The sequence below is a fragment of the Ascaphus truei genome, chromosome 5 (assembly GCF_040206685.1).
Source record: "Ascaphus truei isolate aAscTru1 chromosome 5, aAscTru1.hap1, whole genome shotgun sequence".
Classification (NCBI taxonomy): Eukaryota; Metazoa; Chordata; class Amphibia; order Anura; family Ascaphidae; genus Ascaphus; species Ascaphus truei.
Window position 1 is genome coordinate 284,579,605 of NC_134487.1, and position 17,151 is coordinate 284,596,755.

Consider the following 17,151-nt stretch of genomic DNA (forward strand, 5'->3'; position numbering starts at 1 on the left):
TAGCAATAAAGTGCACATTCACATGTTTTAGGCAGGTCCACTGCAGCCGTGGATTCTGGGTAATGGCATGCAAATGAGCCCTTTTTGATTCATGTCCATTTTAACATGGAGCCCCCTGCAAGCGTACACATGCCCTATTACACCGCTTTTCAGCACAGCCTGGGTTACGGAAGTGCAGAGCCAATAAACCTTGCATGTCATTACCCAGAATCCTTGGCTGCAGCGCTATGCTAAGACATAATGGGGAGAGGCAGGTTTGCAGACCTGCCTGAGACGTGTGAAAGGGCTCGCACGTGGTGTTTGTATCTGCCGGACACTGCACGGCGGAGGACTTTTGTCACTTTTGCACTCACCATAACTTACTTTGTGCCCGTTTTTTTTTTAATAGTAACACACAGAGGCTCTCCCTCATCGCTCGCTCATGTAAACTTTCCCATTACTAAGATTCCCTACAACTAAAGGAATGGAAGATCAGCGAATATTGTGGGGTTTTTTAACCCCTTTGCTGCCAGAAGGGGACTTGCTATAAATTGCAGAAATATGTGTAGGTAAACCTCTCTGGCTGGGAAGGGACAAAACCAGGGGTGGACACCTCCAGTCCTCAAGGGCCACCAACAGGTCAGGTTTTCAGGATGTCCCTGCTGCAGCACAGGTGACTCAATTGGTCTCTGCTTCAGCACAGGTGGCTCAATCAGTGGCTCAGGCGAAGGCCTGAAAACCTGACCTGTTGGTGGCACTTGAGGACTGGAGTTGTCCACCCCTGGATTCAGCTGAGCGGCAGCAGTTGGGAGAGGGTCTCATTGTTCTGCGTGCCGAGATGGCGGGTGTGAGAACGAGCAGAGAAGCGTCTCCCTGGCTGCGTGACGTGCCTGTGATGCAGCGCAATGTCACGTCTAATAGGGGAATGTGCCACAGAAAGCAGCATCCTCAGAGCCGTCTTAATTTAGGAAAGAGACGAGCGGAGGGAGAGGGGCCGGTGTCTGACATGGGGCACGGAGGAGGGTCAATTGTTCTGAGTGGGAAAGCGTTGGTTCGCAGGGTACAGCACGTATTAACCCCGTCAGTGCTGAAATGACAACATACAGCCGCCACTTCAACCCATCAATGCGGGATATTAAATGCACAGAGATTTGCCATGTTTTCTCCCAAGATTGAAAAATGAATTATACTCATTAAGTCACAGAAATGTTTCCCTGTTTTGTATCTCTCCAGCTGTATTAAGAAAAGAGCAACATATTCCAAAACTTGTAGTGAGCAACATTTTGTGAAGGTCAGAAAAAAAAATCTGGCTATTTCAAATGAACTAGGCCCCTATGGCACCAAAGGGGTTACAGAGCCTTTAACTCACAGCAGTTTATGAATTTCCAGAACCTTGGAATTTGTATTTATTTATTTGACCTCATTTGTGTTATGTTTTTTATTTTTTAAAGTTAGACCCAGTTTTTTCCGTGACAAAGTTTGTATGGAAATCACCGTGTGCCCTGCCCCGAGTCTTCCCTCCATCACTCCAGCTTCTTCTTTGAGTTGTCCCGCACCACCACAGCGCTAATTATAGGGAAGAAGTGGAATAGTGAGACCCTTTGCCGCCCCGCCCCCCCCCCCCCCCGTACCCTCCTCCCCCATAGTGCAACGCCACCGCCGCACAGCTATGAATTCTGGGTCGCGATGTTTCCCTGCTCAGCGGTGATTGACAGCGGCCAAGCAGTGAAAGTCTCTCCCAGAAGTCTTAGCGGCAGTGCTGGAGTCAAACCACAGGGTCCAGCAGGGGCGATGCTAAAACATCAGTAGAATTGGGGCCTTGGTAATGAGGGCCAGTCAGTCATGGGCCCGGGTGCCTTGCAGCAGATACACTGGAAATTGTTCCTCCCCTGGGTGACCACGGAGATATGGAGGGTCAGTTATGGCCATTGATATTGTTTGCATTTTGACAGTATTATACACAGAGTAGTGTGTGTCTGTATTATACACAGAGTAGTGTGTGTATCTGTATTATACACAGAGCAGTGTGTGTCTGTATTATACACAGAGTAGTGTGTGTATCTGTATTATACACAGAGCAGTGTGTATCTGTATTATACACAGAGCAGTTTGTGTATCTGTATTATACACAGAGGAGTGTGTGTATCTGTATTATACACAGAGTAGTGTGTGTATCTGTATTATACACAGAGTAGTGTGTGTATCTGTATAATATACAGAGCAGTTTGTGTATCTGTATCATATACAGAGCAGCGTGTGTATCCGTATTATACACAGAGTAGTGTGTGTATCTGTATTATACACAGAGCAGTTTGTGTATCTGTATTATACACAGAGGAGTGTGTGTATCTGTATTATACACAGAGGAGTGTGTGTATCTGTATTATATACAGAGCAGCGTGTGTATCCGTATTATACACAGAGCAGCGTGTGTATCTGTATTATACACAGAGCAGCGTGTGTTTCTGTATTATACACCGAACAGCGCGTGTATCTGTATTATACGCAGAGCAGCATGCGTATCTGTATTATATGCAGAGCAGCGTGCGTATCTGTATTATATGCAGAGCAGCGTGCGTGTCTGTATTATACGCAGAGCAGCGTGCGTATCTGTATTATATGCAGAGCAGCGTGCGTGTCTGTATTATACGCAGAGCAGGGTGCGTATCTGTATTATACACAGAGCAGCGTGCATAGCTGTATTATACGCAGAGCAGTGTATATCTGTATTAAACACAGAGCAGCGTGTGTATCTGTATTATACACAGAGCAGAGTATATCTGTATTATACACAGAGCAGCGTGCAAATCTGTATTATACGCAGAGCAGCGTGTGTATCTGTATTATACACAGAGTAGTGTGTCTGTATTATACACAGAGCAGTGTATATCTGTATTATACACAGAGCAGCGTGTGTATCTGTATTATACACAGAGCAGCGTGCATCTGTATTATACACAGAGCAGAGTATATCTGTATTATACACAGAGCAGTGTATATCTGTATTATACACAGAGCAGCGTGTGTATCTGTATTATACACAGAGCAGCGTGTGTCTGTATTATATATCACAAATACAAAGTAACACTGGGAAATATCTGCAGCCGGAATTTCAGGCGGGAAACAGGGACATTGGCCTGTTCCTGAGGACTCTATCCCTGGCTGCAAGTTTAGAGGAATTGGTCCTCTGACTCCTTGCAGGGACCAGTATGATCAGGAGACAGTGGGGGCTGCAGGCTGCTTTCTGCTACGTTACTCTGTTACAGCTTAGTGTTTTATTGTTTTAATTTTACTCCAGTGATTAAAATCCGGCATATTAACCATATCTACATAGGACCCCATTTTCAGCATCGTATATACAGTACTTGTCACAGAAATGAAGATATACCACTTTATCTGCTATAAACCTGTTTTTATTACTGTCCGTGATACATTTGGTGTCGGAATGCTGAATAATATAAAGAAAACATGTTTATTTTGGTAATATTACTCTGGTTCATTTATATGGCACAGTGGTGCCTGTAAGATACTGATATACAGGATACAAAGTATATACAAGTAGCAGCAGAGGGTCTGATACAAACACGAGAGGCCACGAGAGGCCACCAGAGGCCACGAGAGGCCAGGAGAGGCCAGGAGGTTCCTGGTCACAGCAGCTTAGGCCGAGATTCACTAGTGGCCAATAAATATTTACTAAAGACAAAACGTCCAGCTATAAAGCAGCAATAAGGGGCTTTCTACAGCAGGAACATGTCCGCAGTCTGTGCCATTTTTAACGCAGCTATGCAAATCAGTCATTAACGCCATATCACTCATTCACAGGCTAAAGCAGGGGTTCTCAACTCCAAGACTCAAGACCACCCAACAGGTCAGGTTTTCAGGATATCCCTGCTTCAGCACAGGTGGCTCAATCAGTGGCTCAGGCCTACCTTCCCTGTCTATGTAATGGCCATTCTAGACATAGGCAATATAAGACGAGCCCACCTAGAATACAGTATGTGATACAAATACATTGTATTAACATTTTTGAACATATGAGTTTATTAACCCCTTCATAGCCCACGTCGTGGTCAAGCCACTTGCTGGTCACTTGGGCTACCTAAATCAGCATTCTGTGCTGATTGCCTTTCACAAATAATTGGGGGGATTTTATGTATCAAGGCAATTTTACACAACAAAAGACAGAAAAGCCCAATGCTGCATCCAATGTGACAAAATACACAGTGAGATACTTCAGTATTCTCGTGCGTAAGGGTCATTTAGTTAAACTCTTTGGGCGAAGCGTAATAAGCCTGCAAGCCACGTCACGACATGACCAGTTAGCAGCCACGTCATGGCATGACCAGTTAGCAGCCACGTCACGGCGTGACCAGTATGCAGCCACGTCACGGCGTGACCAGTAAGCAGCCACGTCACGGCATGACCAGTAAGCAGCCACGTCACGGCATGACCCGTAAGCAGCCACGTCACGGCATGACCAGTTAGCAGCCACGTCACGACATGACCAGTAAGCAGCCACGTCACGACATGACCAGTAAGCAGCCACGTCACGACATGACCAGTTAGCAGCCACGTCACGGCGTGACCAGTAAGCAGCCATGTCACGGCATGACCAGTAAGTAGCCACGTCACGGCATGACCAGTAAGCAGCCACGTCACGGCATGACCAGTAAGCAGCCACGTCACAGCATGACCAGTTAGCAGCCACGTCACGGTGTGACCAGTAAGAAGCCACGTCACGACATGACCAGTAAGCAGCCACGTCACGGCATGACCAGTAAGCAGCCACGTCACGGCATGACCAGTAAGCAGCCATGTCACAGCATGACCAGTTAGCAGCCACGTCACGGCGTGACCAGTAAGCAGCCACGTCACGACATGACCAGTAAGCAGCCACGTCACGGCGTGACCAGTAAGCAGCCACGTCACGACATGACCAGTAAGCAGCCACGTCACGGCATGACCAGTATGCAGCCACGTCAGGGCATGACCAGTAAGCAGCCACGTCACGGCATGACCCGTAAGCAGCCACGTCACGGCATGACCAGTTAGCAGCCACGTCACGACATGACCAGTAAGCAGCCACGTCACGACATGACCAGTAAGCAGCCACGTCACGACATGACCAGTTAGCAGCCACGTCACGGCGTGACCAGTAAGCAGCCATGTCACGGCATGACCAGTAAGTAGCCACGTCACGGCATGACCAGTAAGCAGCCACGTCACGGCATGACCAGTAAGCAGCCACGTCACAGCATGACCAGTTAGCAGCCACGTCACGGTGTGACCAGTAAGAAGCCACGTCACGACATGACCAGTAAGCAGCCACGTCACGGCATGACCAGTAAGCAGCCACGTCACGGCGTGACCAGTAAGCAGCCACGTCACGGCGTGACCAGTAAGAAGCCACGTCACGACATGACCAGTAAGCAGCCATGTCACGGCATGACCAGTAAGCAGCCATGTCACAGCATGACCAGTTAGCAGCCACGTCACGGCGTGACCAGTAAGCAGCCACGTCACGACATGACCAGTAAGCAGCCACGTCACGGCGTGACCAGTAAGCAGCCACGTCACGACATGACCAGTATGCAGCCACGTCACGACATGACCAGTAAGCAGCCACGTCACGGCGTGACCAGTAAGCAGCCACGTCACGACATGACCAGTAAGCAGCCACGTCACGGCGTGACCAGTAAGCAGCCATGTCACAGCATGACCAGTTAGCAGCCACGTCACGGCGTGACCAGTAAGCAGCCATGTCACGGCATGACCAGTAAGTAGCCACGTCACGGCATGACCAGTAAGCAGCCACGTCACGGCATGACCAGTAAGCAGCCACGTCACGACATGACCAGTAAGCAGCCACGTCACAGCATGACCAGTTAGCAGCCACGTCACGGTGTGACCAGTAAGAAGCCACGTCACGGCATGACCAGTAAGCAGCCACGTCACGGCATGACCAGTAAGCAGCCACGTCACGGCATGACCAGTAAGCAGCCACGTCACAGCATGACCAGTTAGCAGCCACGTCACGGCGTGACCAGTTAGCAGCCACGTCACGGCGTGACCAGTTAGCAGCCACGTCACAGCATGACCAGTAAGCAGACACGTCACGGCGTGACCAGTAAGCAGCCACGTCACGGCATGACCAGTAAGCAGCCACGTCACGGCATGACCAGTAAGCAGCCACGTCACGGCGTGACCAGTTAGCAGCCACGTCACGGCGTGACCAGTAAGCAGGTCCTAACACTAACTGAAAATTCTCATTTACTTCGGTTGGAGGGAGAATGACCGCAGTGGGCTGTCCACACAGTACCATGAAAAAACCTGCTACTTAAAAATGGGGTGGGGTGAGCTTAACCCCTGGGAGGAGGGGACACTGACCTCTAACCAACTGACACCAGTTGGAAATTATAATTAATAAATATTTTCATCTCGTGTATCTAAGTATTTTGCTCCCAAATGGCCCCGTCTGCCCCAGCTTGTACCTTGGGGAGCGTCAGTAGGAGGAGTTGGGGGGGAGTTACATGGTGCACAGATTATAATGAGATGTATCACATTCTGCGTCTCTGCCCCAGCTTGTACCTTGGGGAGCGTCAGTAGGAGGAGTTGGGGAGGAGTTACATGGCGCACAGATTATAATGAGATGTGTCACATTCTGTGTCTCTGCCCCAGCTTGTACCTTGGGGAGAGTCAGTAGGAGGAGTTGGGGAGGAGTTACATGGCGCACAGATTATAATGAGATGTGTCACATTCTGTGTCTCTGCCCCAGATTGCACCTTGGGGAGAGTCAGTATGAGGAGTTGGGGGGAGTTACATGGTGCACAGATTATAATAAGATGTATCACATTCTGCGTCTCTGTCCCAGCTTGCACCTTGGGGAGCGTCAGTAGGAGGAGTTGGGGGAGGAGTTACATGGTGCACAGATTATAATGAGATGTATCACATTCTGCGTCTCTGTCCCAGCTTGCACCTTGGGGAGCGTCAGTAGGAGGAGTTGGGGGAGGAGTTACATGGTGCACAGATTATAATGAGATGTATCACATTCTGCGTCTCTGCCCCAGCTTGTACCTTGGGGAGCGTCAGTAGGAGGAGTTGGGGGAGGAGTTACATGGCACACAGATTATAATGAGATGTATCACATTCTGCGTCTCTGCCCCAGCTTGCACCTTGGGGAGCGTCAGTAGGAGGAGTTGGGGGGGAGTTACATGGCGCACATATTATAATGAGATGTATCACATTCTGCGTCTCTGTCCCAGCTTGCACCTTGGGGAGCGTCAGTAGGAGGAGTTGGGGAGGAGTTACATGGTGCACAGATTATAATGAGATGTATCACATTCTGCGTCTCTGCCCCAGCTTGTACCTTGGGGAGAGTCAGTAGGAGGAGTTGGGGAGGAGTTACATGGCACACAGATTATAATGAGATGTATCACATTCTGCGTCTCTGCCCCAGCTTGTACCTTGGGGAGAGTCAGTAGGAGGAGTTGGGGGGGAGTTACATGGTGCACAGATTATAATGAGATGTATCACATTCTGCGTCTCTGCCCCAGCTTGTACCTTGGGGAGAGTCAGTAGGAGGAGTTGGGGAGGAGTTACATGGCACACAGATTATAATGAGATGTATCACATTCTGTGTCTCTGCCCCAGCTTGTACCTTGGGGAGAGTCAGAAGGAGGAGTTGGGGGGAGTTACATGGGGCACAGATTATAATGAGATGTATCACATTCTGCGTCTCTGCCCCAGCTTGTACCTTGGGGAGAGTCAGTAGGAGGAGTTGGGGGAGGAGTTACATGGCGCACAGATTATAATGAGATGTATCACATTCTGTGTCTCTGCCCCAGATTGCACCTTGGGGAGAGTCAGTATGAGGAGTTGGGGGGAGTTACATGGTGCACAGATTATAATAAGATGTATCACATTCTGCGTCTCTGTCCCAGCTTGCACCTTGGGGAGCGTCAGTAGGAGGAGTTGGGGGAGGAGTTACATGGTGCATAGATTATAATGAGATGTATCACATTCTGCGTCTCTGCCCCAGCTTGTACCTTGGGGAGCGTCAGTAGGAGGAGTTGGGGGAGGAGTTACATGGCACACAGATTATAATGAGATGTATCACATTCTGCGTCTCTGCCCCAGCTTGCACCTTGGGGAGCATCAGTAGGAGGAGTTGGGGGGGAGTTACATGGCGCACATATTATAATGAGATGTATCACATTCTGCGTCTCTGTCCCAGCTTGCACCTTGGGGAGAGTCAGTAGGAGGAGTTGGGGAGGAGTTACATGGTGCACAGATTATAATGAGATGTATCACATTCTGCGTCTCTGCCCCAGCTTGTACCTTGGGGAGAGTCAGTAGGAGGAGTTGGGGAGGAGTTACATGGCACACAGATTATAATGAGATGTATCACATTCTGCGTCTCTGCCCCAGCTTGTACCTTGGGGAGAGTCAGTAGGAGGAGTTGGGGGGGAGTTACATGGTGCACAGATTATAATGAGATGTATCACATTCTGCGTCTCTGCCCCAGCTTGTACCTTGGGGAGAGTCAGTAGGAGGAGTTGGGGAGGAGTTACATGGCACACAGATTATAATGAGATGTATCACATTCTGTGTCTCTGCCCCAGCTTGTACCTTGGGGAGAGTCAGAAGGAGGAGTTGGGGGGAGTTACATGGGGCACAGATTATAATGAGATGTATCACATTCTGCGTCTCTGCCCCAGCTTGTACCTTGGGGAGAGTCAGTAGGAGGAGTTGGGGAGGAGTTACATGGTGCACAGATTATAATGAGATGTATCACATTCTGCGTCTCTGCCCCAGCTTGTACCTTGGGGAGAGTCAGTAGGAGGAGTTGGGGAGGAGTTACATGGCACACAGATTATAATGAGATGTATCACATTCTGCGTCTCTGCCCCAGCTTGTACCTTGGGGAGAGTCAGTAGGAGGAGTTGGGGGGGAGTTACATGGTGCACAGATTATAATGAGATGTATCACATTCTGCGTCTCTGCCCCAGCTTGTACCTTGGGGAGAGTCAGTAGGAGGAGTTGGGGAGGAGTTACATGGCACACAGATTATAATGAGATGTATCACATTCTGTGTCTCTGCCCCAGCTTGTACCTTGGGGAGAGTCAGAAGGAGGAGTTGGGGGGAGTTACATGGGGCACAGATTATAATGAGATGTATCACATTCTGTGTCTCTGCCCCAGCTTGTACCTTGGGGAGAGTCAGTAGGAGGAGTTGGGGAAGTTACATGGGGCACAGATTATAATGAGATGTATCACATTCTGCGTCTCTGTCCCAGCTTGCACCTTGGGGAGAGTCAGTAGGAGGAGTTGGGGAGGAGTTACATGGCACACAGATTATAATGAGATGTATCACATTCTGCGTCTCTGCCCCATCTTGCACCTTGGGGAGCGTCATTAGTAGGAGTTGGGGAGGAGTTACATGGTGCACAGATTATAATGAGATGTATCACATTCTGCGTCTCTGCCCCAGCTTGCACCTTGGGGAGAGTCAGTAGGAGGAGTTGGGGGAGGAGTTACATGGCGCACAGATTATAATGAGATGTATCACATTCTGCGTCTCTGCCCCAGCTTGTACCTTGGGGAGAGTCAGTAGGAGGAGTTGGGGGAGGAGTTACATGGCACACAGATTATAATGAGATGTATCACATTCTGCGTCTCTGCCCCAGCTTGTACCTTGGGGAGAGTCAGTAGGAGGAGTTGGGGAGGAGTTACATGGTGCACAGATTATAATGAGATGTATCACATTCTGCGTCTCTGCCCCAGCTTGTACCTTGGGGAGAGTCAGTAGGAGGAGTTGGGGAGGAGTTACATGGCACACAGATTATAATGAGATGTATCACATTCTGCGTCTCTGCCCCAGCTTGTACCTTGGGGAGAGTCAGTAGGAGGAGTTGGGGGGGAGTTACATGGTGCACAGATTATAATGAGATGTATCACATTCTGCGTCTCTGCCCCAGCTTGTACCTTGGGGAGAGTCAGTAGGAGGGGTTGGGGAAGTTACATGGGGCACAGATTATAATGAGATGTATCACATTCTGCGTCTCTGTCCCAGCTTGTACCTTGGGGAGAGTCAGAAGGAGGAGTTGGGGGGAGTTACATGGGGCACAGATTATAATGAGATGTATCACATTCTGCGTCTCTGCCCCAGCTTGTACCTTGGGGAGAGTCAGTAGGAGGAGTTGGGGAGGAGTTACATGGCACACAGATTATAATGAGATGTATCACATTCTGTGTCTCTGCCCCAGCTTGTACCTTGGGGAGAGTCAGAAGGAGGAGTTGGGGGGAGTTACATGGGGCACAGATTATAATGAGATGTATCACATTCTGTGTCTCTGCCCCAGCTTGTACCTTGGGGAGAGTCAGTAGGAGGAGTTGGGGAAGTTACATGGGGCACAGATTATAATGAGATGTATCACATTCTGCGTCTCTGTCCCAGCTTGCACCTTGGGGAGAGTCAGTAGGAGGAGTTGGGGAGGAGTTACATGGCACACAGATTATAATGAGATGTATCACATTCTGCGTCTCTGCCCCATCTTGCACCTTGGGGAGCGTCATTAGTAGGAGTTGGGGAGGAGTTACATGGTGCACAGATTATAATGAGATGTATCACATTCTGCGTCTCTGCCCCAGCTTGCACCTTGGGGAGAGTCAGTAGGAGGAGTTGGGGGAGGAGTTACATGGCGCACAGATTATAATGAGATGTATCACATTCTGCGTCTCTGCCCCAGCTTGTACCTTGGGGAGAGTCAGTAGGAGGAGTTGGGGGAGGAGTTACATGGCACACAGATTATAATGAGATGTATCACATTCTGCGTCTCTGCCCCAGCTTGTACCTTGGGGAGAGTCAGTAGGAGGAGTTGGGGAGGAGTTACATGGTGCACAGATTATAATGAGATGTATCACATTCTGCGTCTCTGCCCCAGCTTGTACCTTGGGGAGAGTCAGTAGGAGGAGTTGGGGAGGAGTTACATGGCACACAGATTATAATGAGATGTATCACATTCTGCGTCTCTGCCCCAGCTTGTACCTTGGGGAGAGTCAGTAGGAGGAGTTGGGGGGGAGTTACATGGTGCACAGATTATAATGAGATGTATCACATTCTGCGTCTCTGCCCCAGCTTGTACCTTGGGGAGAGTCAGTAGGAGGGGTTGGGGAAGTTACATGGGGCACAGATTATAATGAGATGTATCACATTCTGCGTCTCTGTCCCAGCTTGTACCTTGGGGAGAGTCAGAAGGAGGAGTTGGGGGGAGTTACATGGGGCACAGATTATAATGAGATGTATCACATTCTGCGTCTCTGCCCCAGCTTGTACCTTGGGGAGAGTCAGTAGGAGGAGTTGGGGAGGAGTTACATGGCACACAGATTATAATGAGATGTATCACATTCTGTGTCTCTGCCCCAGCTTGTACCTTGGGGAGAGTCAGAAGGAGGAGTTGGGGGGAGTTACATGGGGCACAGATTATAATGAGATGTATCACATTCTGTGTCTCTGCCCCAGCTTGTACCTTGGGGAGAGTCAGTAGGAGGAGTTGGGGAAGTTACATGGGGCACAGATTATAATGAGATGTATCACATTCTGCGTCTCTGTCCCAGCTTGCACCTTGGGGAGAGTCAGTAGGAGGAGTTGGGGAGGAGTTACATGGCACACAGATTATAATGAGATGTATCACATTCTGCGTCTCTGCCCCATCTTGCACCTTGGGGAGCGTCATTAGTAGGAGTTGGGGAGGAGTTACATGGTGCACAGATTATAATGAGATGTATCACATTCTGCGTCTCTGCCCCAGCTTGCACCTTGGGGAGAGTCAGTAGGAGGAGTTGGGGGAGGAGTTACATGGCGCACAGATTATAATGAGATGTATCACATTCTGCGTCTCTGCCCCAGCTTGTACCTTGGGGAGAGTCAGTAGGAGGAGTTGGGGGAGGAGTTACATGGCGCACAGATTATAATGAGATGTATCACATTCTGCGTCTCTGCCCCAGCTTGTACCTTGGGGAGCATCAGTAGGAGGAGTTGGGGGAGGAGTTAAATGGCGCACAGATTATGAGATGTATCACATTCTGCGTCTCTGCCCCAGCTTGTACCTTGGGGAGAGTCAGTAGGAGGAGTTGGGGGAGGAGTTACATGGCGCACAGATTATAATGAGATGTATCACATTCTGCGTCTCTGCCCCAGCTTGTACCTTGGGGAGAGTCAGTAGGAGGAGTTGGGGGAGGAGTTACATGGCGCACAGATTATAATGAGATGTATCACATTCTGCGTCTCTGCCCCAGCTTGCACCTTGGGGAGAGTCAGTAGGAGGAGTTGGGGGAGGAGTTACATGGCGCACAGATTATAATGAGATGTATCACATTCTGCGTCTCTGCCCCAGCTTGCACCTTGGGGAGCGTCAGTAGGAGGAGTTGGGGGAGGAGATACATGGCGCACAGATTATAATGAGATGTATCACATTCTGTGTCTCTGCCCCAGCTTGGAGCTTGGGGAGAGTCAGTAGGAGGAGTTGGGGGAGGAGTTACATGGCGCACAGATTATCATGAGATGTATCACATTCTGCGTCTCTGCCCCAGTTTGCACCTTGGGGAGCGTCAGTAGGAGGAGTTGGGGGAGGAGTTACATGGCGCACAGATTATAATGAGATGTATCAATTTTTCATCTCTCTGCATCAGGTGTAAGAAAGAGTCTTATATATGCCCCATGTCTGCTCTAAAAACAACCAAACAGTGCACCCAGATACGTTTCTCTACGTTGATACCTAAAGGCGTGTGTATCAGGACAAAAGTGGAGCAAATCTGGGGCAAAATAACTGCACCATATGTATCAAAGAACAAAGTCCCATTAAAATGATAGGATCTTATTCTTTGGTGCATCTTGTGCACTCGTTGTGTCTCAGAATTGCACCACTTTTTACTTTGATACATGGGGTAACCGACCTAATAGTTCCTATAGGAGCTAAAACCCCTTTGGGGTTGTGGAAGGTTAAGATGATTATGCAGGAGCTTATAACTACAGTCCCATATAGACAGTTCCAACAATACAATGATTGAATAAATTGCCTTTACTTTCCCCTTGCTTAATCTTCATCACACATTTCACATCAAATCCACCGGCAGCTTGTTTCCGTCACAGAAAAATCTGCACCAGACGTATCAAAGAATAAAATCCCATTACAATCAATCGGATTCATTCTTTGATATGTCTGGGGCACTTTGTTCTGTCCCAGAATTCTAGCACTTTTTGCTTGACACATAGTGGCAGACATATCAAGGGAAAGGGAGTGGCTCAGTGAGTAAAGACTCTGGCTCAGGAAACAATGACACTGAGTTTGGAAAGGGGGAACCTGGTTCAATTCCTGGTGTCAGCTCTGTGTCTCCTTATGACTTTGGGCAAGTCACTTTATCTCCCTCAGAAATCCACCCTGTGGCTTGCTAAGCATCAAATAGGTTGGTCACCGGGGGAAACAAAATGGCCGTGGGGTCAGGGTTCACAGCCCACATGGTAAATAGAATGCTGCAGTGATGTCAAGAGATGATTTCGTGTTTTTCTATTCATGAGCCTGTGGTCGTTGTTTTATATCGAAGCCAGCACAACAAAACTACAAATATCTCGGAAGCTGGGGAGGGGGATTCTCGGGGGTCAAGGGTTTATTGATCTGTTACTTTACATAGTCACATCGTTATATAGTTACATTGTTACATAGTTGATGAGGTTGAAAAAGACATGTATATTGATCCAGATGAAGGTGAACAAAAAGCCCCAGTGAAATATCATCCATGATGTCTCATAAGGAATAAAATTAATTCCTTCCTGACTCCAAATAATCAGATTTCTCCCTCGATCAACCTCCTTCCCATGTTTACTTATTTGGTATATCCTTGTATACCTTTCCTTGCTAAAAAGATGTCCGACCTTTTTTTTTTTTAAGCCATCTATTGTATCTGCCATCACAGTCTCCATGGGTAATGAATCCCACATGGTAACTGCCCTTACTGCTTTAAAGCTGAATTATTTATTGCAGTTGCGATATAAATGAGTTTTCCTGCACTTTGAGCTCTGGCGCCTCTACCTACACAAGCCGCTCGGAGTAACGGTGACTGGTACATTCCATGCACGTCATGTTACATCTGTATTCCTTCCTGTGTCCCTCTGCAGGCTCGAACTACACAAACCCGCTCCCCGTGCTGGACACCATGAACTCGACCACCGGCCTGGCCAGCGAGCACATCCCCTCTGCAGGTGCGGCCCTTTCCTGGCAGGCCGCCATTGACGCTGCCCGCCAGGCCAAGTTGATGGGCAACACCGCCAATCCCACCATATCCACAGTCAGCTCCACGCAGCGGAAGCGGCAGGCATACAGCAAGCAGAAGAAGCAGGGGGCCAGTTCGGCCACGAGGCCGCCACGTGCGCTGCTCTGCTTGACCCTGAAGAACCCCATCCGCAGAGCTTGTATCAGCATCGTGGAGTGGAAGTATCCTTCCTACTGCAGGGATCTTATAGGGACCCGGGGGTGCTGGGGTCGTTTGTAGCTTGATGGGGAATATGTAGGGATCGAATGCAGTCGAGGGCAACTCCAGTCCTCAAGGGCCACCAACAGGTCAGGTTTTAAGGATATCCCGCTTCAGCACAGGTGGCTTAATTGGTGGCTCAGTCTTCAACTAAGGCGTTTGCTAAGGTCACCCGCATGCCAATCTGAGGCAAAACTTTCCTGTTTAAACCAATGGGATTTAGATTCACAAGTCGGATGCAGTGTTTTTGCACCAGTTTTACACCGTTTTTGCACCCGTTTTGCTCTGTTTTTGCTGGGCGAAGGTTGAACCTTTGCGAATATCTGATTAGTAACGTTGGCCTATATTTATGTGTGCTCCAAATCTATCAAAGACAAAATCCTATTTCTCGGGGATTTTTCTTTTCACACTGGTGTTGCGGCTTTTTGTCCCAGAATTACACCACTTTTGCCTTGATACGTATGCCAATTTGTGATCAAAGGGGCAGACCACGTAGCACCAATGTTAGTGACGTGTTTATTGCCCTGAATCTGGTTCACATACGGCCTTTTTTAAAAATCTCTCTAGTATACATACAGTATATATTTAAAAAAAAAAAAAAGCTTTTGAATATTTCCTTGTAGCCATGATAGTTCCGAGCGTGTCTATGTCATTTTTTCTTTTCCCGTGGAACTTCCTTTTTTTCCCCCGAAAGCAAATCCCAGGTTTTTACCCCCTTCCTTCCCCTTGACGCCATCCTCAGTCAACCAAAGACCGAAAACAACACATGACTTATAAGATGTCAAACTACAGTGTTCCCTTCGGAAAGAAAAATGATTTTGTCACAAAACCCGGAAGGATCTATGGGGCCAAAAGAATAAATAATTGTTTATTAAAAATGTGTAGAAAGTGCATTGCATCACAAAATCAATTTCTGACTTAAAATCCTTAGCGGCACCTTTTGGTGTAATCCCCATACCCGTGGCCCCCGTTTTTTTATTTTTTTGTAGGGTTTGTGTCCTGTTCATACCTATAAAATCATTAGAGGAGCCATCCATGGCGGCGATTCTTTTTGCGAAGTTGTTTTTAATTTTTGAAGCAGGGGGTCTCTGGAGCTGAACCCCACGATGTTCACTTCCGGGGACCCCCTGCTTCCGGAGACACTTACCTCCGCAGTAGGTGCGGGTAGTCTCTCTGGCTCAGCCAGCAGGGCTTTAAAGTTTAAGGCTCCCACGTTACGTGGGCCAATAGGAAGCCACAACGATGATGTCACGGCTTCCTATTGGGCCGCGGGAGATTTGAACTGCGGCAATTCCGTAATCCCTGGTAGCCGCGGAGAGCGGCTCCCGGCATCTACTTCCAGGGCCCGCTTGGACCTCAGGACCGCTTACCTGCTTTGGCATCTCCTCCTACTTTTCATCTCAGCGATGTTGCGGTGTCAGCCTGACGTGGTGACGTGGCAGGGATGAGGAGCAGGAGGAGATGCCGGATAGAAGGAAAGAGACAGTTACAGAGGCCCACGCTCTCCATACCTCCCTCCCCCCCCCCGGTAATCAGTTCAACTGTTGTGGGGAAGAGCGCGGGGGCCTGTGTAAGCGCGGGGCGCGGTGACACTTCACCGACGGCACCGCCGTCAAGCCAGCCCCCGCGGAGGTATTTCCGGAAGCAGGGGGTTCCCGGAGCTGAAATTAATTGTTTGCGTCATCTTGGATTTGTCTTTTGCACACCCATCACAAAGCTGACGGACAATTTTTTGATGCAGCGTTGGCGCACAAGAGTGGTGCACACTTGTCACTTATTATTATAAATCCGTTGCACACGCGCTCCGCTGATTACATCCAAGCTCCCGTCTGACCCCATCTTCGGCTTCAGTTTTGTCTTTGTGAAACCAAAGATGAGCCGCACGGGGCAAAAATCGCATGAATTTGGCGCAAAAAGCCGCATAAATTTGCGTAAAAATTGACCTTTTGCGATACTTACTACACGGGCCGCAGTGTCTCCCGGGCTGCGAAGTAAGGCAGTTATTTTTATTCATTTGGTGCAGTTTTTTTGCTCCGGTTGTAAATAATTAGGATTTTTATCTGTGATACATCTGTCACAGTTAGTTTCCCCTCAGAATCGCACCAGACTGAAGTCGAAGACTGAGCCATCTGTGCTGAAGCAGGGACTGATTGAGCCACCTGTGCTGAAGCAGGGACTGATTGAGCCACCTGTGCTGAAGCAGGGACTGATTAAGCCACTTGTGTTGAAGCAGGGACTGATTGAGCCAAATGTGCTGAAGCAGGCACTGATTGAGCCACCCGTTCTGAAGCAGGGATATCTTGAGAACCTGACCTGTTTGTGGTTCTTGAGGACTGGAGTTGCCCCCCCCTGTCCTAGATACATACTGCGGGATTTACTAATATATACTAATATATACGATACGGGATATCGTGCTGTGAACCCGCATGAACTGCCATCCAAGTCAATGGCAATTAACACAGGATTGCAGCGAGAGAACCCGAGAACAGCGAATGTCCCCATAGACCCACTTGGTTTTTGTGTCGTCCCCAGGGGCCTGGGCATTTGCAGATGATAGAAGCAGCGAGATGTATTCATTCCTGATGCGGGAGTGATATGTGATTACTATACAATAGGCCGCATGCCACTGACACACAATCAGAGAGA

At 48.8% G+C, this 17,151-nt stretch overlaps 1 protein-coding gene across 11 annotated transcripts in view; it reads left to right on the top strand.

Moving 5' to 3' along the window:
• The window catches only part of CACNA1C (calcium voltage-gated channel subunit alpha1 C), a 470,141-nt gene that overhangs the window by 139,078 nt on the left and 313,912 nt on the right, over positions 1-17,151 (top strand). For all 11 annotated transcript variants that reach the window (XM_075602406.1, XM_075602396.1, XM_075602400.1 and 8 more), the window contains exon 2: positions 14,153-14,468. In XM_075602406.1, coding sequence (XP_075458521.1) covers positions 14,153-14,468 — 316 coding nt within the window. The remainder of the gene's footprint in view (positions 1-14,152; positions 14,469-17,151) is intronic.